We start from the raw sequence: 23104 nt of genomic DNA, 5'->3' as shown, positions 1-23104 counted from the left end.
TTTGATGCTTGTTAGTCATCCAAAAGGATAGATCTAGAAGTGCTTTGTCGAACATTTTTCACTTTTGCTCACAAGACCGTAAGCTTTAAGAAGTCTTTAACAATTCTTTGAGACTGTGCACTGCTGGGGTATGATGGCGGTAGTGACTGTCACCAGGATGTGTCAGTAATCCAGCTGTTCTGCAGAGAGGCAGAGCTGTGGTATTTAGCCACTCAGCACGTCTGCTGAAGCGTGGGTTACAGGAAATATGGTGCAAGAGAGGATTTTCATTGCAGCTCCAACTTGCAGGTTATAAACCACTTCCTTTCACAAACGTTTTCCTTGCCAAAATTTCCTTTCCAGGCAATTACACTGGATTTATTCGCCTTTTTTTTTTTTTTTTGAAGGAGAGCGATTACAGTCAGGTATATTTACAATAAGTGCTTACATGAAACAAATACAAAGTAGTCCTTCAACTCTTTCAAGAAGTGATTAATATTAAATGAATCCATCCCTTTTGTTATACCTACACAGATTGTCTAAACTCCACTGGGCACAGAATCCAACCTGGCGTTTTAAATAGTCTGGATTATCTGTCCATTTCTCTAGCAAGATCAGTTGGTCACTAATGCAGGATTCAGAAACTGTCATTTTATTTTCACCTGCAATTTAAGAGGAAAAAAAAAAAAAGAGTTAATTGCTATAAACTATGGGTAAGTTTAGTTAAAAATAGTAACATTCTACAAATACAGTAGAACACACCCCCCCGCTTTAAACCTCAGGGTCACAAACAGCATGAAATTCTTCCCCAAGCAGATGCAAAATTAACTTAGCACTCAGATATACCACTTCTCAGCACAGAGCTGCATCATCAAAAGACTACTAGATCACAGCTGTTCTCAATCTCTCTAATACAGATTTATTTCTTTTCAAGTAACAATGGTCTCATGTCATAAGCCTTTATGTGGCAATTCTAAGCTGAGAAGGACTGAGTTTCAGCAGATCTCTTCTGTGGGTGGGGTGACATTAAAGTGTCAAAAAACAAATACCCCATCACAGCTGTTCTCCATCTCCAATACAGCATTATTTCAGTGACAAAGGCCTCGTGTCGTAAGTCCTTCTACGGCAGCTTCTAACTGTGAAGGACTGCACTGAGTTTCATCAAGTATCTCAAGGGTTTTGAGGGGTAGAGGGATGTCACTAAAGCAAATATTTCTTCTTGCCTGTAAGTGGACGAACATTTCTCTTCTACATTCGTGTTCCCGCCAATCCAGTCTCCCTCATGCTCAGACGAAGCAAGCGACAACCATGCAGAAGCCATAGTATGACCGTTAAGAGCAGTATCAGGCTAATACTTACTTGTTTGTGCAAACTTCTCCAGTGCTATTAGTGCAAAAAGCATCACCGTTGGATGAGACTGGAAGTTCTAAACATGGGCAGTAAGAAGAGTTATTTAATAAATAGCCAGCGCAGATGGATAGGAAAAGCTGTCTGTCACAGAATGCTTTAGGTTGAAAGGGTCCTCAAGGCTCATCCAGTCCAGCCTCCTGTTGAGGGCTGGTCCAGGTAGGTCAGGCTGCTCAGTGCCTTGTCCTACTGACTTCCGATTACCTCCAAGGATGGAGGATCCCACACACTCTCTGCAATCTCAACTTCCTGTAACGTACGTTACCACTATTTACCAAAGCCTAACTTTTCACATTAATAATAAAAAATAAATTGCATTACAATTGCTATGTATGGATACAGACATAAAGATTGAAGACACTTACCAAGCTGTGAAGTAAATATTCCAATATGCCTGGGCTGAGCAAGCCTATACTCGCAGGACCTACAAGAACATTAAAAATTAAATCCATCCACAGGAACTACCATATACTCATCATTGCACAGAACTTTTAAACCCAGGGCAACAAATTAAAGGACACCTACGAACTTTGCAGCAAAGCAGAACTATAATATAGAATGATTATCATTGTTCCCAGTCAAATATTTGCTACACATTTAATAAGTACAGAGATATTGACAAATTACAAACATTCCCAGTTTACCCGCTGCAAATGGGTATAGAGTTCTAGCCGCGCTCCTGAGCTTTCGAAGCAAGACTTCACCAGCCCCTGCTTAGCATGTTCATGCCCATTACTTTCGAAAACAGACTGGCTCCTCTTTTCTTCCAGAGTCAAAATATAGAGACCAGCTCCATTTATCAGTAGCCCAAAATAAGCAAAACTGACTGAGCATCTAATACAACCTACTTGACAGTTAATTATACAATTTGCAGCAGCACCATAGCAAGCAGCCAATTTAAAAAAAAAAATGCCCTGCAATACTGTCTGCTTAATCAAGAGAGAGACACAAGGGAATCAAGCACTGGCAGCTACAAACTCTAACAAATTGCAATGGGTCCCACCACAGCATGAACAGATTTGCTGCCTGAGCTGATACAGTGAGACCCGTGTCCACTAAGACAAAAGTAGATACAGCATCTTATTTTGACTTAGTATAACAGGGTTGGAGTATTATAGTTCAAAAAGGCTTCCTGCCCTTATTCTTCCCTTCTTCCCCCCCGCCCCCCCCGGAAATATTGAAATTGTTTTAAATAACTATTAGGTGATACCACACAATCACTTTTTCCTCCTTTTCCTGACTGCTTTCAGAAAAGAAGAAAAAAACTAAACAAAATCAACCATCAGCAGGAAGGAAACTTAAAGTAATCAGTTTCCACCAGGGTACTAGAAATGACAGGGAATAAAAAAAGTTCTATGGGAAAAGTCACCTTAAAAATAGAATCCCAGCAATTTTCTTTTAAGCAACCCAGAAGAGAGAATCTTTTCAGCTAACTACAATAGAGCAACACGCATTTAGCGGAATGGACATCTTTCTTTTTTGTTTCCATACAGCCTCCAAGACTACTAATTTGCTACTCCTGCCTACTGGCTAAAGAACTGCGAGTTCTCAATAACTCACAGACAGCCATAAAAGACCGATTCCCATGCTAAGGCAATATACTATAAACAAACATTGATCAACGGTCACTAACCACGTGTCAGAAGGATTTGATCTTTTTAAGTGTCTAGGATTGTGAATGGCTCATTCAGACCCAAGCTAGCGACCACTCGACATTTTAATTGAGCGGTAGACTTGGTCACACCTGTCACACAAGGTCTCCCCTCGATGCAGAACATTATTCAGTTTTAAGAAAACATTTCTGAACTGGTCCGCATCGCGGGTGCTAAAGCAGAACACGCTTCAGCGAGCCAAATGCAAGCCTTCAGAGGAACCCCACGGCTTTACCTGCTAACTTCTCTGCTAAGCAGCCCAGCACTGCAGTTGTGTTCCGGTGTTTGGCAGGGTGACAAGCATCCTGGCAAGCAGCAGCTCCGCTTAAGTTTAATATTTCAGTTAATTTTTGTAATGCATCCTGAGAAAGAAAAAAAAATAAATCAGAGATCTCTTCAACATCACTGGCAGATACAGTTTTCCCCCTTACTCAGTATCGTACAACAAACTATTTTTACACTATATCGCTAAAGTCAGCATCACATTACAGACAGCATGGGATGGCTATCTTCTAAGACAAGAAGATAATAAAGAACAGATGGGAAGAGAAGTTCAACATAACCAAAAGCTGTAACTTTAAGATTACCACCAGATTGCTGGTCATGGTTGTGATCAACAACTCGGGACGCCTCTGGACATACACAAGTGAGGGACCCACAGCAACAGGAACCAGAACAGCAGAAAGGCAAACACCACCAATCAGCACATACGGCACTACTGCCATCTAATCTGTTTCTAGTGCCCTAAAGCTCCCATTCTTTCCAAAAGAACAGTGATGGTTTAGACTTTAGAATTCAGGACCAAAAGAGACACACCCCCCCAAAGAGAGCCTACATCCCAATGATAAATGCAGGATGCTGTCAGCTTTATGGGACATCATAAATGGCATTCTTGAGAGCACAAATGGCTTTCCTGTAGTCACACGACTTCAGGAAGCAACTGATGAGGGTAATAAATCTAAAATGCCACACTTTGATTTCCTCCATTCAGGCAGGATGGTATGGATAAAATTCAAGACAGATCTAGAGCATCCCCTCCACTGTCAGAGCAGTTAGGGGTTAATCTAGAGCCAGAACAAGTTATCCCACAGTGAGAACCCCACCCCGCAAAGTTCCAAATCCCCTTCAACTTTCCAGACTTCATGAAAATTTCAGCTGATTCAGAATGAAACTGCATAATGTCAGGCTAGGATCTAATTAAAATAGAACTCCTCCTCATATTGAAGTCATCAGCAGGCCATTTGGAGCAAAAAATGAGTACTGCTCAAGTTGAATATATATGGTTTTTTTGAATTGTGTTCTGAGCCACACTCAAACCAAGTTTACTGTGCTAGACACTGAGGTAACACTGAGAAGTAATTATGTTCCCAAAAGAAAAGCCACAAAACCAGAACGGATGAACAAGACTAACGGTCAGTAGAACAGAGAAAGGATGACTGAGCCACAAACTTGGGATGGAAAATTCTCACTAAAATTAGACTCTTGACATACTCTGATACTGCTTTTAGCCACTATTAGAACTGTCAGAGAGATCAACTATTTTGAGTTAAATAAAGACTTTATAGAATAAACAGTTTACTGCCTGCCATTTTAACTTTATGGACTTTATAGCCTACAATAACAGAGAGTGAAATACAGCCTGCTGCCGTTCTCCAGCTGTTACAGAAGCGGGGCACTGACTTAAAACCATTAAGACCAAACACTTAAACTTATCTTGAATAGAAAGAAAGTGAACAGCAGCACTTTACTGCATGTGACCAGCAGATCCCACAACCACAGCTCCTTATGCTGTAAAGAGATTACACATAGGAGGAAAAAAACCCCACCCAAAACTCTGTGCGCCCCAGAAACAGGCATCTTATTCCTTTTGTCTTATTAAGGTCAACTATTCCATAGCTAACGCCTTAAAATTAAAGCATCTGAGTAAAAGTCACATGGCTTTCGAAGAACAAATCATTTGATTGCCAAGTACATTGTACAGATGAACAAAAAAAAAATACAAAATCCCTCTTTGTATGGCACATTCACAGTGGCCTCCACTTCCTGATTTCTTTTTAAAAGCGGGCAAAGTTTCTAGTCGTAGCTTTGTTTTCAGAATCATTTTGCAGCCCCTGTGACAGACATCATACAACATTTAACTTGGTCAAAAGTCTCAGATGACTTTAATCAATAGCCTAGAGGGAAAAAAACCAAACACACACTTCAGGCAGTTAAAGCTTGACTAACTCCCCAGCCACTCACCCATTTACGCAAGACAAAAAAAGCTACCAGATTTTTATAGCCCTAACAATGCAAACAGAAAACTAAAATTGGCAGCATACGTAGATTAAAAAGCAAAAGCTGCAATGATGTCATCATCAATTTCTGATGAAACAAGGACAAGCGTTTGAAGACAGACAAGTTCTCTGTACAATCATCATATAAAGGATTCAACAACAGTTAATGTCCTTAAACACTTGAGGCTCTCGCTAAAACACCTGTACCAACAGAGTACCAACACCTCGGGTCATCTTTCCATCCAAAACACACATTAGTGGTCAGTGGAAAAAGTATTCAAGCCTGCCAAAACCTTATCTAGATATTTCACAGTTAAGAGATGTCACTTGTGTAACTTCACACACCCACTTGCGTTGCATTCCTTATGTGCAGGGCAGGAACAAGTTCAACAGCGACTTGCAAAGACGCAGCTTCCAGAACTTGAGAACAAGACGGCAGAACTTGTCCTGCTTCTGCAGCATCTGCACACCCTCGCTGCACAGCGCGTAGGTGCCACGGGGCAGGAAAGGACAACAAAAAAAAGCAGCTAGAAACCAAAGGCCCCTTGTTCTTCCCCACAGACCAGATTTATCTTTATTTTTTAATTTATTTTTTTTCCCTACAGTTCTTCTAGCATTAAGTAGCAGTTAGATAACAAGTCACCATGAATTACTCAAAGTTTCAAGTTACACCCATTTTCTGAACCGCTAACAGTCTTGCGTCACTGGTGAAACCCACCCAGAAGCTATCATAGGTGTGGCAACCACGAATAACTGAAATTCAGCCGCAGATGAAAACACATGCTTTAGACTCACTTTTGTTGGCAACGGACATTCATCAAGTAGTAGGGTTATAACAGCTGGTCCCAGGGGATCTTCTAATGGAATAACTCTAATTAAAGACTGGACAACTTCCAACCAGCCTTCATCTGTCAACCACAAAACAGAAGTAGCGCTCAGAATTAATGCTGCAATTCTGAAGTGTTCAAAATACATCCCTAAACGTAAACTGAAAAATCCTCAAAATTAACCAGGGAGTTTACAGAGACTAGGGAAAAGAAAGAAAACCAACAAAATGGTTTACTTTTCACATCAATGTCTTAGTTTGTAGTAGTTTAAAAGTTTAAATTCAAGGGAGGAAAGAAAAAAAAAAAATAAGAGTTTACAGCAGCTTGGGTGCTAGTGAACACCTCTGTTGTTTGGAGAACAGTCTCACCCAGGCCAGAGCATCCTTTAGTTTCCACTAATATTAGGAAGGAATGCTTAAGACCAGTATGGACAAGCACTTTGTTCCAGTGCGATAGCCAAGAGTTCAGTGTCCAGTGTCAGCTCTTAAGTGTTAAATGCTGCATCCACGACGACACTAAAGAAATATTTCAGTCAGAATCAGAGCATTCTTCTTGAATTCCCTCAATAATGTGGACCTCGGGGGAACCGCATTAGCTTGTCCCATGCCTGGTGGTCCAAAGAAAGTTTGCTTCCCTACAGATCAGCTCTCAGTGTTTAATGAGCAGACAAGGGCTTCGACTTGCAAGTAAGCAACACACCATATAAGATGTTAAAACTACTAATAAAGTAAACAGATTTGGATTTACAAGAAACTAGTTCCCTTAGAAGTGATAACACAGAGTCTGTATCTGCATAGGAGTGAGGGAGGCTGAAGAGACTTAGTGCTCCTGTCAAAAGTGACAGGGAAATACAAGTAACAGACTGGGGTCTGAGTTTTGTTAGCACATTCCCCTGAAAAAAAAAAAAAACATTTTACTGAATTGCTGTAATGTCTAATCAGGTTGATTAATTTATTTTGATATAGAAATATACTTCCTGAGACCAGTACCAGCTCTACTAAGAGAGACAAAAAAATTCATCTAAACCAGAAGTTTGGTGGGGGTCTTGAGCTGGGAGAATTTCTCCTGTAATGAAGATAAAACAGCCCTTGCACAAACACGGCTTAGTTTGCAGGAGTGCTTAGAGATGAGGGCGGACCAACTACATCAATAAAGTAGAGGTCTAAGGACAGCAAAACCCAAGACAAGAAGTACGTGCTGTTTGCCAACACTGGAGCACACGGGTTTAAACCATGTCTAGATACATATAAGGGTCGTTTCTGCCTTACTGCAAACAGACATTCTTTGTGGCTTCTGGTTTAATGCCACCATCACAATGTGTTTGTGGCCATCCGTTGGCTGCTTCCGGGGAGTTCACATGGGAAGTTTGAGAGTTCAAAAGACTCAGGCAAATGCAATGAACTCAAGCAAAGCTTCTGAAGGGCAGAACGGTGTTTTGTATCCCACATGGCTAGTGCTACAGCAAGTCGTAATACATATTGCAAAGAAAAGTACATGCTAGCAAGAAGGAGGTTTTTTGGTTTGGTGTTTTGTTTTGGGGTTGTTTTTTTTTTTTTCTTTTTTCTCTTTGGAGTCACAACTGAAATGCCCAACACAGTGCCTTGATACCTGTTTCTGCCATTTCATGCAACGTGATCATTGAATAAGGAGGCTCCTGGTCACTGAAAGAGATATTAGACAGGTCAAAATTTATGCACAACCATCAACGCATACACTGAATAAAATGATAATACAACAGACAGAAAATGAATCCGGTAAGCATTTAACAAGAGGAAGTTACACGGGCTGCGGACTGCTCATGCCATTTTCAGATCTGAAACACAGATGGTATTTGAGCCTTTCTCTGGCTCAAAGTCAACATCTGCATATCTACAAGAGCTGATAAATGGAATGGTGATCCATATCTGCATGTTTAAAAGCTGGCCATAATGCTTCGGCTTAGAGCTATTCATTAGCAGCGTTCCTTGGAATACAAAACGAGAGACTATGTCAGAGGTCATGAAGTGAACCAAGAGCAGAGCACAAGGGACAGAGCTTAAACATGATTTTTTTTCCCCCATAAATTCTCTGCTAAATATATAAATATTTAAAAAAAATAAACAAAACACAAAACTTGAAAGGCAAGCCACCTAGCAGCAACGCAGACATCGAACTCATTAAGAAGAGCTGAAAGAAATAGTTAAGGCAGTTTAACCGAAGACATTTAACCCAATTCCCTTTCCAGCATGGAAAAAAAAAAATCATTAAAAAGTTCAATCAGATCAGCTTCTGGGTCTGGTTTCCTGGAGCAACGGCAAGAACCTATGGCCAGTGCTCATCTGAGCAGGCACCGCCGTTGAAAGTCCCTAAAGCAAGGTCTCAAGCCTATTCAGGTAAGCATCTCCAGGTCCAGAAAAAGCTTATGCAGCAGCAGGTGCTAAACTCTTTATTCAGTGCTACCGAGACATTGTGAACTAACCCCCGGCTTAGGAGGAGATGTACCACGCTCTATTTCTATCACACACCTCGGAAATTACACCAGAAATGCTAAATACAGGTGAATTCTAGAAAATTTCAAACACAGATGAATCATGCAAATAATAAAGCCACCTACTTTGGAGGGGGATTCATTATAAAAGAGAAAAAAATTATCTCAGTTTTGACTAAAAATATGTTTAAAAATACATGCTTTTCTTACCAAAAAATTAACACACTCTTAAATGTTTACGCGAGAAAATGCTGAATTTTAAACACATATTTATATCGCTATAACACTGGGAACAAATATTCCCCTTCATCTCCTTGCCTTTCTTCTGGAAACTAATCTCCGCAGCAGAAAAAAGCAGCGCAACGATGCAGAGTTACCTCAAGAGAAAGGATGTAAAGACTCCGAGAAAGAAAAAAAAAAAAAAAGTAAATACAAGTAAAGGCTCTAATAAAAAAGGAGGAAATTTTTTATCAGCAAGATTTCCGATTCTGTCATGGGTAGCAGGTGTTTGCAGTACTGGCACTGAGCAAAGTGGAGTCTGTCCCACCGACTTGCCATTTTAACCACTTAATTTCCAAACATCCCCTCCAGCACCGACCTTCTTCATATTTGGAAGCCAAACAGTCATTTTGCTAATTTTTTTAATTTGTGAAGCTGCACTTTATACAAACTCCAAAAATTAGTACTTAAGCTTAATGCAAAAACTCGGAAGAATAACTCCTTTCCTTATAGATATGAGAGGGGGAAAAATGCATTTGTCAGATATGTTTTAGGTCGGAACTTTGAGATTTGATAAAAAAACAAAAAACGAGAAAACCCAAACAAACAATAATCAGGGAAAGCAACCATTCATTGCAGATCACAGTATAACAACTGAATTTACAATTCATCTCAGTGTCCCCACGTATTAACTTTCGGTATATAGAAAGTATATAGACAAAAGAATTGTCAGAAAAAGGGTTTTGCCTTCCACTCTCTAGCTTGCCGTCTTTCACTCTGTAAGGCTGTACTATCATACTGAAGCCCGTATTTGCAACCTGCTGTTACCTACATGTTTTCATTTTAGTTTGACTTTATTCTTGCACAGTTTTTGACATGAAAATATATTTGTCAGCTTCCCTACCCCTTCCCTCAGTTGCGGCATTTTCAGCGCTGAGAAGTCAGGCTCCAGGAGGAACCGGTGATAATGGAACGTGCTTATTCCTACAGTACCCACCTACACTGAAAACCAAGATTTCCAGACATGGAATTTTTTTTTTTTTCTTCCAAGTGAGCATTCCTATTAATCAAACAAGAGCTATCATTAGCTTCACGTCTAGCAGAAAGGCTCCCTAAACGTTTTTCAGGCCCATTTAGATAGCTTGCCTCATGAACAGACCCTCCATTATTCATAGCCACAGGTCTCGGTCTTATCTGCAAGAACTTGTAATATTTAGCTGTATTCTAAAACCGGCTGTGTCTTACCAACCACCTTAATATGAAACCAGGGAAACCAGTATACCAGTACAGACCACTTATGGGCTCCGCAGGACAAGAGAGACATTGCTACAAGGCAGCGTGTCTAGCAGAGGGCTTCCAAGACGGTTGAGGGCTGGAGAACGTGACACACAAGCAGAAGCTCAAAGAGGTTTGTTCATCCTTAAGGGGGAGGTAGTGGGAAGGAAGAGAAATGATATTGCTGCCTGCAACTACGTCACGGGAAAGAACAGAGAGGCCAGAGCCAGGCTCTTCTCAGAGGTGCACAGCAAGAGGACAAGAGGCAACAGGGGTGTGCTGGAACACACCAAAATTCCAACTTTTAAAAATATTTACTTATTTAAACCATGTGAGCGGTCACACACCAGACCAGGGACCCAAAGAGGTGGAGAACATCTGTATTCTGAAGATGTTCAGCACTTGACTGGGTAAGACCCTGAGCCACCTGCTCCCAGCGGACCTGGGTTTAAGCAGGAGGCTGAAGTGGAGGAACTTCCAGAAGTCCAACCTATGTGCTTATGTGAATCTAAGGAAGTCTTTCACTGGAGTCTGTACAAGAAAATACAGTAGCTTCAGCAATTTGTCAGAAACAGGACTCCAGGATCAGTGAAATAACTACGCTTGTTGTCCCAGAGTAGCATAGGAAAGCACTTTCAAGATTACAAAACCAATTGCAATACCCACAGGAACAGGACCAACTATGCACAAAAGTGTTGGGAAACAGCTTAAGGAGCTGAACAGGGGGAGCGGAAGGCATGTGAGATTAGGGAGAGACTTTAAAAAAAAAATCTGCCATGATTTTAACTTAATGATTTGAAGGCAGACCACAAAATAAAACCTGTTTAAAAACGCCTCTTCGATTTAAGTGTTCAGGAAAAAAAGTATGTCCTGGTAGTTCTATTTAAAGCATTTTACAACAGGAAGGCAAACTCCTCCCCTGCAGGCACATTCCAGAGTAACAAGGCAGGTATATGAACCAAGGCTCACTTATCCCAAGCCTCATCCACCTTAAACTCAAGCCCCAGCTGGGAAGCTAGAACAGTGTTTTTCTTTCTCTTTTGGCCTTTCCAATTCCTAGCCTGCCCCTAACCCAAGAGGCGATGAGCTAACGTAACCCAGCATTTTGAAGGTCCTTTTAAAGCTTGGCAAAAAGCAACACAAAACCAAAAAAATACGGATGAATCCATAAATACCCCCCACACCCTTAATGGATGCTTTGAGCATGCAAGGAATGCAATACTGGGATCATGAGTTGAACAGTCATAACATGCGGTCTTTAAAAAAGTAGAGAGACTTATAACTGGAAAGAAAACCTCAGTCTGTTTATACAAGCTAACAGAGATCAAAGCTCTCAGTTTTGCTTAACCATTTCCAAAGATGTAAATACAGCCTGAAAACAGAAAGCTTGCACAGCCACCAATTTTTAGGACAGAAGTTCCCAAACTCTGGAGCGTTCATTGCTTCCTAAACTGTGTCTATGGTAGGTGAGAAATACTGAGCACGTTCCTCATCCCACCTGGGTGTAGACCCATACAGGAACTGAGAGAAAGCTCCTCAGCTCCTGGCAGAGTCTGTACCTGGGCACTCAGGAGCTACTTCTATTACCTAGGAAAGGTGCTCCTCTCCTAAAGGTGCTCCTCTCCTAAGCATCCAGATGGAAACACGCGGCTGCTTCAGGGAGGGTCAGGTGTAGATCGGTGAGAGGATGGAGCCACAGTTTGAGAGAAGACAAGAACATTTTCATTCATGTTGAATTATTCCTTGAGGAGGTACTTACTTATCTACTAACGTCCGAATTACAGCCAGTGTGTCAAGTACTAGCCCATCCACATTCTGTTTTTTCCTTCTTGGTTCATGAGGGCCTCGACCCCTCCTGGGTGGACGGACAGGGTCCCTTGGGTGGCTTCTTGCTTCAGGTACATGTATTCTACTGTTCTCCGTTTGCCGGCTCCGAGATTCCACGCTGTCTTCTGCTCCACTGTCATCACGGCAAACGCATGAGTTTCCCATATTGTTAGCCCCCAAGGCTCCCAGTAAATGGGGAATGTGGTGCTCTAGAGTCAACAGTAAACCTTGGAAAAGGCTTCTGCTAGCATAGAACACAACCAAAGCAACTACAATCATCTAGAAAGTTTTAAGAGTAATGTTTATGTGATCCTGAAGTGTGATTTTTTTTGCATTATAAGCGTTGCTACCAGCTGGAATGAATGGGAAGTTGGAGACTTAGTTTCCGATATAATCGGTTAAAATACACATTGGTCATCCAGAAGGAGGTCTGAAAAAGCAAACCCAAAACAAGAGTCAGTGTTACGACTTCTAATGAACTACAGAAAAATGCCGATTTTAGTACACAAAATCAGTCTTGGTGGATAAAGCACCTAGGAAACATAAGATTTGTACCCGAAGTCTGTTGCAGGGAGGGGGAAAGGAATGAGGAGGAGGAGGAAGTTCAGCGGGTCAGTAGCTCTCGCCCACACACCACTCCTTTCCACACCACCTATTATTTCCTATTTCTGCCACGGGTTCGGATGCAGAGGAACAAGCATGTCTTTGCCTAGCACACTGCTACCCCTTAAGTACTTGGCATTAACAAACCAGTTTCATTTGTTCTTTACCCTTTATAAAGGGCATACTGTTCAGGCCACCCAAATAAAAGCTGTACGTTTAAGGTTACCATTTCACATCAGGAATATTCAGTATTGTTTCCAGACAGACTCTACAAAAGAGCCTTAGTTGTGAAGAACTAATCTTACAGTTATGGCCTATCTCAACAAACAACAGATTTAGCAATGAACTGTCTAGTCCATCTGTGCGCAAACACGTCTTTTTGGAACGTGCCTACATCAACTGGATTCCCACCCAAAGAAGCACCAAGTACTGACCCTGAAATAAACAGGGATTACAGACACCATTTTAACGCTCACGAATCTAACTGGGATTTTGAAAAGGGTGTTTTCTGTGCGGGTGGTATGCTTGCTTGGATCTAGCATCAAACCGGTCTTCCCTTTTTGGGAGCGAAGACTAATTCAGTCATTCTTTTGTTCTAGATTCAAATGGTTTGGATCAAATACAGGCCCACTAGAAACTGAGATTGTAGGGTAGTCCCTCCAAATCATTAAATTGAGAATGCTAGCAAAAGGATTCAAAACCTCATTTCATTACAAGTTATTTTTCAAGCCATAAGGTATATTTCTATAGGACATTACATAAAGTCTCAGCTAAAATAAAGCCCTACAAAAGTCATCATTTAACTACTTATGCACTTCAAGCATGCCAGAATAAGTAAGTCACTTCTAAGAATAAACACATGTTATTCTTTTAAGAATAAAGTTTAACATTTAAATTAGAAGTTATGGTGAACATCCTGTAACAGGTTATTACTATTCTACAATTAAATAATCTATTTAACAGCAGACACGTAGCACCATAAAATTAAAAGAAAGTTAAAGACAGTTGCCACCTTTCAAACATGAAAGGCCCCCTACCATCGGAGCCAAATGGCAACTGTGCAATTGCTGGCTGACATTTGGGACAAGATCATAACAACGTTATTTGGGAAGCCAGACACTGGTCACGTGAGCAAGTCTCTGGATGTACAGCGGTCACTGGAAAAGCGCTGCGACCACACTCTCAGACTCTTCTGTAGTTTGAGGCATGTTATCTTCTCTTAGCACAGTGAAAAGTTCAGTACTGAGAAATTAACCGAAGGCTAACTAGGAAAAAAAACCCTCAGGGGATATTCATTGGAAAAAAACGAAAACAAACAGGATCTTGACTTCTTGTTCAAGGAATTCCTAAACCATAGATCATTAAAAGGGTTTCAGCATCACAACATGCTTGCCTTACTCTCTTAGCAGTCTGACCACAAAAAGAAGCGGAACACCAGGCTCAGGAGTCCTTCCATCTGAGCCAGTACAGCTGCTATCTTCTCAGTTGGCAAGTGAAAACTAGATGTGAGGGCGCCAATACAGACTGCGTACACCTTCAGAATTGTGTAAGATCACAGCTGGTTCAAATGACTTTAAAAGGCTGGTGGGCAAGGGGGTGTTTAGTTTCATTTGGTTTTGTTTTTTTTTTTCTTTTTGAAAAAAAAGCTAGTTATATTAAATGTAAAACAACTTCCTAAGAAAAAACTATACTTGTATTTATGAATCCGGATCATTTAAGGGCATTTCAGTAACATAATACTAAAATGTAAAACAGATTTAGAACTTGAATTAGTTCAGCTGTTCTGTAACTTACAAAAACATTAACACAGTGGATCTACCTTGTCATCAAAACAAGTATGGAAAAGCTGTATTTTAGGGATTAGCAATGAGTAAGAACCTACCTCAGGAAACAAAAATAGACATAAGTCAAGATTAAAACTGATCATTGAAACCTAGGGTTTTCTGTTTGACAACTTAAAGCACGATTAAAATCAAGCTATTACGATCAACTCACCCTTAAGTACGTTTGGTGCAGGAACAGCAGGGCTTGCTCGCACAGCGCTGTAGCGGAAACAGACTGTAGTTCTTCAGGGCACAGACGCACTCATATCCGGAAAAGCAGCACTCTAAGCCTTCATCGTGGGCAGTGAGTCATTACGGGTGACTCTGCTTTCACTTTTAGGAACTACGCTGAAGAGTCCCTGTAAACAGAGGCGAAAGAAAGAACAATTCACTTGGAAGCTGCCTCCACAGTAGGCACATGCCACCTCTTCCCTACACCCGCCATGACATCAAGGCAGGCTGCTGTTTTCAGCCACATTCAGCCTTTACGGGGGGGAAGTTCTATCATGGCTTCAAAAACCAGCTTGCCACCTACTAGCTTTAGGACTAGACACAGCTACAGAAAACCCAATCTGTTTTTACAACCTTGGTATTCCAGACACCATAGCACCAAGTGCAGAGCAAGCACTGGCTCCTCCCCTCAAATTACTGCTTACAGCAGGAAGGGAAGCAATAATATCTGCTCCAGATCACCCTCAAGGAGAACAGCAGAAAATAAAAGCAAGTACACTATAAAAGTTGATTAGATAAAGAGAAGAGAGAAATGACAAGATAAAATCCCCTTATTTAGTAAAGAACCAAGTTTGACAGCAATCACTTGGCTGTTGCTTTCAATCACGTACAAGGAGTTCATTGTCAAGCCTCAAACAAACTGAAAGGCCAAATAATTCGGAACATAAGGTACAAGAAGAGACTGCTACACATCCGCCCCGCAAACCAGCGTGTCTGGACAGAGTAAGAATGCATGGAGAGATTCTGAAGCGCAAAGAAAAAGCTTTTTAAGAAAGACCTTTTAAACCAGTGATGTACTAGATTGCATTTGAGCTCGTGTATTTTTGAAGGACAGCTTTACAATGTTATGATGAACTGCGACTTCAGCGGTAGGCTGCCGGCAGCCACCCCAGCTTCCTCACTCTCACTGCTAAAGTAAAGAGGGCAGAGGCACCAAACTTCAGTTCAGGTCTGCAGCAGGATGGAGTAGAGAAATTCAGTAGAGAAGAGCGATGCAGGTGATGAAAGTGATCGATTCTGCTTCTGTCCAGACTCCAAGACCTCAGGGACGCAACCAACACACAAAACCGAGCGCGTTTTGCACATCATGAGAGATGAAATATATTATTGTTTCAATAAGAGGTAACAATCTCTACATACAGAGACAGAAAGAAATTTTAAAATATAACTTCAAGACCAATTTTTGCAAATCGCTGCTCTCAACAAAACCTGGTCATAAAAGTGTTGGGTTTTTTTTAATTCTAAAAATACTTAACAGTCTACTTGCAAGTGTTGTGGGAATAAAAGAGAAAGGGAGATTTTAAAGACCTTATCTAAAAGAAGAAAAAAATTCAAGCAGCAAACCAAGAATATCACAACAGCAGTATGGAGATAAGCAAAGGTAAGCCTCCTGTCCTACCTGGCAGCAGATACTTAATGCCAGGCATAACAGCAAGTGCACAATAACAGACAAACAAGCTCTTTCCTGGTGCACTCACCTGAGAATCAATAGCTCCATCTCCTGAGACAAAGGCCACATGTTTGTTTTGCTGTTAAAACACAGCTAAGGAAGAGAACTAATCTTTCACAATCCATTTAAATTCTTTTTCAGTAGTTACACCACCAAGAATCTCTGCAACTGCTTTTAAAATTTATAAGTCTTCTATTATTTCCATTGCCTACAAGAAAGCTGGGGAGGGGCTGTCTGCAAGGGCATGTAGCCATAGGACGAGGGGCAATGGTTTAAACTAGAGCAGGGCGGGTTTAGATTAGCCATGAGGAAGAAGTTCTTCACACTGAGGGTGGTGAGACACTGGCCCAGGTTGCCCAGAGAGGTGGTGGAGGCCCCATCCCTGGAGACATCCAAGGCCAGGCTGGATGAGGCTCTGAGCAACCTGATCTAGTTGAAGATGTCCCTGCACACTGCAGGGGGCTGGACTAGATGGCTTTTAGAGGTCCCTTCCAAACCAACACATTCCACGATTCTATGATTGTAATGCCAATTGTTAACCAAAGCGTGCTAGTTTTTTTAAAAAAATCATGCTATTGGAGAATTTAGTGTGGTCTGTAACTTACCTTTTGTGTTTTTAATACCGCATCAAAACACTCTAACTCAAATATGTAATGAGCTAACAGCTAAGATTTACTAAGCACCAGCACAAGAGTAAGAACAGGTTTCCCTGGAAGGCCACTGGGGCAGAAACCCATTGCCTGCTGTCAGGGCTACCACGACATTGTGCAAACACCATTTTCTTAAACAACTAGCACACAAGCAAAAGTAGAACTGAAAGTCTTCAGACTTCAGTCTTTCGGCATGGAAATACCAGCAAGAGCTAAGCTACAGGATGGAAAGAAAACAGGTTCTCCATGTTAAAAGCTGTGACCGCTTTCCCCAGGATTAGCTCGATTTTGTGTCATTCAGATGCACTGCAATGCTAGAAAGCCATGTCCCACCACTTTAGCACTCGCCTGAGGAATATTCTTGGGCAAATTTAGAAAGTGATAACAAGCCTTTGAAAGCTGTTCACAAGCGCAGGCAGATTTATAAGAGTGGTAACACTTTTATTCTACTTTGAAATGGTATTTTACTAAAAGCGTGACCCCACATTTTTAAATGCAAGAAGTGGTAATGGCAGCAGCCAGTACCCACTTTTCAACTGGCAGCATCATCCACTCACTCTGAATTCTGGCTATCGGATGCTACTTTGGGATGCAGGGCTATGAACTTGCCAAGCATATGATCAAGAAGTAATTTTTTTTATTCTGTAAGAAGTACTTGGTATCGATACCTCTCTCTCTGAGCAGATCCTGTGGGTGCAGCAGAGAACGCCAGTGCCCGACACCTCCTTCTTCACCCCAGAGCCCCTGTGGGACACCTACCAAACAGCCACCACGGCACGGTTTCCTCTAACCAAAACACCAGGCTGGGACGCTGGTAGGGCTGGACACACAGGGGAAAAGCACCGATGGGTCCCCGCCGGCAGCAGCTTTCCATGCCCCCGCACCCTTCCACCGGCCATCAGGACCATCCCCAGCACAGCGAAGCTGCTGCTCTCCAGGCAGGCTCGACCACGTATGTGGATGCATGGCGGAGTCACAAGCTGCACAGACTGACCACCCTGCCACAGCTGGAAGTCCAAGCGGGAAAGATGGAATCGTCATGCATTGAAACGAATGCTATTTGAGCGGATTTGCACCTGCCTGGCAGCGCGGATGCCCAGGCTACCCAGGAGAGGCCTCTGCTCGATCATCCGACAGAGCACGCCAATGGAAAAGCCAGCTCCAAGTGGCATTACAATCATTTTCTCTGCAATAAGCAGCCCCAGAGTCAGTGATTCATTCCCTCAAATATTCAGCTACAGCCAACCATAATACTGCCTCATGATGGAAAAGGCCTCTCCTTTCCATGAAATGGAATGCATTGCCAAGCAAGCAAAAAGAAAAAAAAAACAACACAAAACAACACAACTCAGGCACATGAACAAGCAGAGAGGGCTTCAGCTACTGGAACCACTCTTCCAGCTTCTGCCACTGTTACAAGAATAAGACCAGTGACTGCTCCTCTCAAGAGCAGAGAAACACAGGAGCTCCGTCAAACCACCCAGTAAAGTTGACAGCTTTTCAAATGCAAAACTGTGAGAGTTTGAGGCAGCAAGTTCCTATTAAGGTGATAAAATAATTAGAAATATTTCCTCAGCATTTCTTTCCCAAAGAAATGATGCTCCTGAAAAGGCAGAGATGGAAATAGTTGTGATGCCACTCGGATGAAAAGTTCAAACTACCACGAGAAGGAAACACGGCTATGAATCACTGCAAGATAATTAACTTCAACACAGGAATAAGAGGGGGAAGAGCCTCATTTGCAACTACAAGCTTTTATAACACGGAGAGGATATCAGCTTTGAAATAATTGGAGTAGGTGGTGAAAACCAAGAATTTCCAGTAAACTAAATACAATTATAATGCAAAATTGAGACTTTCTCAGAAGATCACATTGAGCTCTGCGGTCAACCTCTCAACTCTAAGGCTTGCGCAACTAAAGAGAAAGAGCTACTTGGCGTCCAGTGTGGCTACCCCATGGCTACCACCCAGTGCACACAAGTACAGGCTTCAGGAGGAGTGAGTAAATACCGTGGTGTTTCTTTTGAATGTAGTAACCAAACATCACATTGTGAAATCTGAAGCAAACCCCTAATTCAATTCTATTTTCTTTAAAAATATCCCAGAGGGTTAAGACTAGTGTCAAAACCCAATGGGAAACAGCATTTACTGGCATGCAGTGCGTCAGCAGGACAAAGCCACTGCCAGTCATTTGCTTTCTTGCTGTAGTGAGAACACCCCAAACCGAAAGCAGGCTGACCCGGAGCTTGCCTGTTTCACAGGGAGAGACTGATCACCACCTCTCAAAACTTAAGTGCCTGTCAGTGAAAAGCCCCAGGGCTGTGCAGGCCTCATGCAAAAAATTAGGCTCTAACCCTACAGTCTTCTCTAGGTAATTTTAGCTTTGTCAGAAACAGGGCGTAGTCGGAGGATCTGATCTCTTGTTTGACTTGCTGTGATAATAGTCAAAGAAGAAAGCAGCAGCAGACATCAGCAGCCACCACAGTAGTTTCTTTTTCTGTAGACTCACTGTGAAAGTCAGATTATTTTTTTTTTAGTCACCTGTACGTTGGACTACTTTGCCTTTTTTACTTCCCTTAAATTTGTTTTTAAGCTGGTAGAGGGACGCTAAAATTGCAATGTGGATTTGAAGTGAACTTCACTTTCTCACTTAAACTAGTGTCTCCAATGCACGCCTAGTAAAGAGACACCCGCCCTGCCCAGGCTGTCCCTTACCTCCAGACACAGAGACACCAGCGCTCAGGGCTGCTCAGGCATCACAGCCTGTTCTGCTACAGCGCTTTCTGAAAGAGAAACCGAAGCGTTCACTACCTCCTTTTGCTTCCCCAGCTCGTTTTCTCACCTCGCCTTCACTGGGGTGGAACTGTCCTTTGTGCCACAGCCTGCAGAAAACCTCAGCTTCGCTCCGACGCTTCGAGTGTCCGAACCGCCCATCCAGCGCCGGGTATCAATCACGCAGGACGTGACTTCCCCGTTCCCTTCTCCCCAAGCTGTAGACGGGTCATTGCATTTCTTTTCCGAGACAAAGCTATGCTTTTGAGGCAGATGAATACACATCTGAGATAGTGATCGTTTAAAAGATAGCGGTATCTGACAGCTCCGGGGAAGTCGAACAAGACTCGCCTCCAGCTGGCTGACGTGGCAGAGCTGTACAAGCTCAGCAGTTGCCCAAGGAGCAGAGTATAATGCACTGCTTCAGAAGTGGCAGGAAGATAAGAATAACACCCTGCAGATGGCAGGGAACACTAATCCTACAAACTGAAGGGATACAAGCGCACTAAATAAAATTGATTAGCTATACCATATTAAGTTTTGGCACAGACATTCATTCGGAGGCTTAGAAATAAATCCTCCAATTAATTCAAGTTAATCTTCCTTGCTGCCCTGAAAGTTACAGATGTTATCAACAACAAATGATTTCGCTAAGTTTTGACAAAAACATTCAAAAATATCAGGATTCAAAATTTGAAAAAAGGACCAAGAAATTCCAGAACAGACAATACTGGGAGGAAAGTGCGGACTCTTCAGGTACCAAGCAGAGGTGCGGAATTGCAAAGAAACAACACAAACAACCCACGATGCCCTTTTTTTTTAAAAAAAGCTTTTTCTAGTAAATTTAATAATAGTCCATTTCAGATGGGATAAGGCTCTACCTATAACTATTATCCAGAAACCAATGAAAGAGTTCTCTTAAATTATGGGGAGAAAACTCATTGTAGTAAACTGCAATAACACATACTTAAAGCACCTCATACATTAACAAAAGACAAACTAAAAAAGCATTTTGAGGGACAAATCAAGAGACTGAGCAGCTCACACAGTCCCTCAGTGTAGTCCTGCCATGGGAACTAGATCTAGGGATAGCACAGAGGCATCTGAGTAATCACACTGTGGGCTATGGAAAGATGCTACAGGCAGGCGCAGATTCTTGTCAGCAAACTACCAGCTTCGTGTAACTGAGCTGAAATGGTGAAATCCCAGAGTTGTGCTGTTTCTTGTCTGCAAACTAATCTTAATGCTTTTGTTTCTCCAGTTTGTCAGAGCTGGGCTCGTTTTCAAAGGAAGGTTAGGTACAGAACTACTCTGTAGAAGGCAGAACAGTCTCCTGCTGTAGACCACAGAAACGAGCCCAGATAGACGGTATGACTAAGCTATTACAAATGCATAAAAGACACTGAAAACAGTTTTGGATGTGTGAAAGATTTTGATAGCATTGCTGAAAAATTCAGTGATGCCTCAGTTAGAAGCTTGCATTGTCGGCTGTCTGACAACTGCCTCGGAGAGCAGAGCACAGAGCAGATAACGTCTAGACCCTCCTGTTCTCAGCCTCAATGACACTGGTTATCATCTCAAACATGAAAAACCTAACACCATGGCAGGAAACAGGCTGAAGAAACTTCCACTTCTTGTTAATTCAAGTGGCATCAGAGGATGGCTCAATCTTTCGGTGCCAGTAGCTGACAGCCAGTTAGTTTGGTGACCTTCCTTGCCAACCACGGAAAGCCAGCAGCTTCCTCTTTACTAGCCTAAGTTTGGGACTGCACCGGCAGAGCAGGAGATGTCCTTCCGATTCTCTTTCCTCCGGTAAGTGGATACAGCGACAGCTGCTCAAACGCCTGCCCTCCAAGTCAAATATAACATGTAGGTCACTGGGTTAGCAAACCTGCTTCGGGAGACACTCACGGCAAATGTGATCCCTGATCTGGGGCTTCCAGAGCTGAAGTCTGCAGAACCTGATGCACAGCTCTGGGCAGGCCGCTGGAGCCCCTTATCTCACCTGTCAGAAAGAAAACCAGCTTCATTTCTACCCAGTTGTCTCTTCAGGTTCTGCCTCGAGGACCTTCTCTATCTACCTCCCCAATACAAGCCTACCACAAAGCACACTGTAAGTGAGATCCTGATGCTCAGTAGGTGACCACCTGTAACACAAGTGCTCCTGTCAGCAGCAGGGCCAGTGACTCCAGGTCTCAAAGGTATCCTGCTCCTACCACTGAGCTGTGGTACTTTTTTTTTTTTTTTAACAGCGTTTTAAAGACCCCACCTGTATGAAGAAACTCAGAGGAAGTTGGTCAGTGGGTTTCAGAGTTCCCATAGTGGAGAAGAGGAAGGGGACTGACCACCCGAGAGACAACTCAGACAAGTGCCTGTGGGTTAGGAAGTGGGCCGAAGACAAGCACATACGTGTTTCACAAGGCAGCCCAAAAATGGTTTAAAAAAGCGCACACTCATTTTAGTTTGTTATGGCTGCACATCAAAAAAGGTAGAAAGTTCAAAAACAGTTTAAGAAGCTCTCAAAAACCTGTAATGGTATCAGGAACACAAGTCACAGTCACCTGGGACTTCAGGAGGAAGAATTTCAGGAGAATTAAGATTAAACTTAAGATACTACTTAATTAAGATTAAATTAAGATACTATTTTGCTAAATGTTCCAGAGAGGTAAAACTCTAAAGACAGAGCAACACACCTGTTGTTCAATTATTGTTATTTTTTTAATCTTTCACTCCAGGACTGACACATTGACCTGAGTTTGAGTGCATATCGTTCATATGATTCTTCATTCACACATATCATTCTTCATTCAACATTAGGCGGATGTTTTTAAAAGCAGTGAAGAATTCTAAGCCTTCTCCATTCCACCAGACACCCTTGCTTTTATAAAAAAAAAAAAGAGCATCAGCATATCTGCTGGATTTTCTTTTCCTGAAATCACTTTCTAGCAAGCCCCACTGTCTCCAGGAAGGCATAAAATACACACGAGCGGCACAGCCTTCTGGCATGCCATTCACCAACTGTCCTCTAACCTATGATTCAAGCCATATTAGTATCAAGTTTGCGCACAAGCACTGAAGCAAGCAATCCAAAAAGCCACACCAATACTTCAGATCAAGATGTCCTCAACACCGGTCTTTCTCCTCATGTCCAGCAAAACACTCAGATATTCAGAAACTTAAAGCAATAAGGGCTTCCTATAACAAAAAAAGCCTTAGAAAGGGAGAAAAATAACTAGAGTTGCAAGTGTTTTGCATGCTTAGAAACCACTGCTTCTCCAAGGAAAAGGATGGACTTCTTGTGGCTGATCACGGCGACTTGCTGACACCCCATTAACAAACATCCATTAATAAGTGGCAAGCAGTACCTCCGCCCAGCCTTTGAGCCAGCAAGTATCCCTACCAAGCGGGCAAAGCCTGCCAAATATACCAAGTTCCCATGGCAGGGTTGTGTAAACGTCTAAAGCAGAAGCTTGGCCACAACAGTGGTAGATCAAAGTACCAGCCCACTACAAACACAGCTGGAGAGAGATTATGATGCACTGGTCAGTCACACAACCTTATGAGTCACGCGTGATCATTTGACTTATACTAGACCTCAGTGACCTAACAGAGAACAGAAAAGGAAATAAAGATCATGCTAGCACAG

General features: G+C 42.2%; 1 protein-coding gene across 4 annotated transcripts in view; it reads right to left on the bottom strand.

The window, feature by feature from the left end:
• Window positions 1-23104, bottom strand: part of RSPRY1 (ring finger and SPRY domain containing 1) — a 40327-nt gene that overhangs the window by 13536 nt on the left and 3687 nt on the right. For 2 of the 4 annotated variants that reach the window (XM_054198789.1, XM_054198791.1), the window contains exons 2-9: window positions 14528-14714; window positions 11862-12359; window positions 7750-7802; window positions 6110-6222; window positions 3274-3400; window positions 1752-1810; window positions 1339-1405; window positions 510-641 (exon numbers count right to left, since the gene is read on the bottom strand). In XM_054198789.1, coding sequence (XP_054054764.1) covers window positions 510-641; window positions 1339-1405; window positions 1752-1810; window positions 3274-3400; window positions 6110-6222; window positions 7750-7802; window positions 11862-12208 — 898 coding nt within the window. In that variant the 5' untranslated portion in view covers window positions 12209-12359; window positions 14528-14714. Of the gene's footprint in view, window positions 1-509; window positions 642-1338; window positions 1406-1751; window positions 1811-3273; window positions 3401-6109; window positions 6223-7749; window positions 7803-11861; window positions 12360-13569; window positions 13798-14527; window positions 14715-19528; window positions 19706-23104 lie in introns of those variants that run through there. The other 2 variants (XM_054198792.1, XM_054198788.1) reach the window with 2 other exon arrangements.

This window comes from Rissa tridactyla, chromosome 4, assembly GCF_028500815.1.
Source record: "Rissa tridactyla isolate bRisTri1 chromosome 4, bRisTri1.patW.cur.20221130, whole genome shotgun sequence".
In the NCBI taxonomy this organism is placed as follows: domain Eukaryota; kingdom Metazoa; phylum Chordata; class Aves; order Charadriiformes; family Laridae; genus Rissa; species Rissa tridactyla.
Note: the sequence above shows the minus strand (reverse complement) of the source record. Positions and strands in the feature narration are given on the sequence as shown.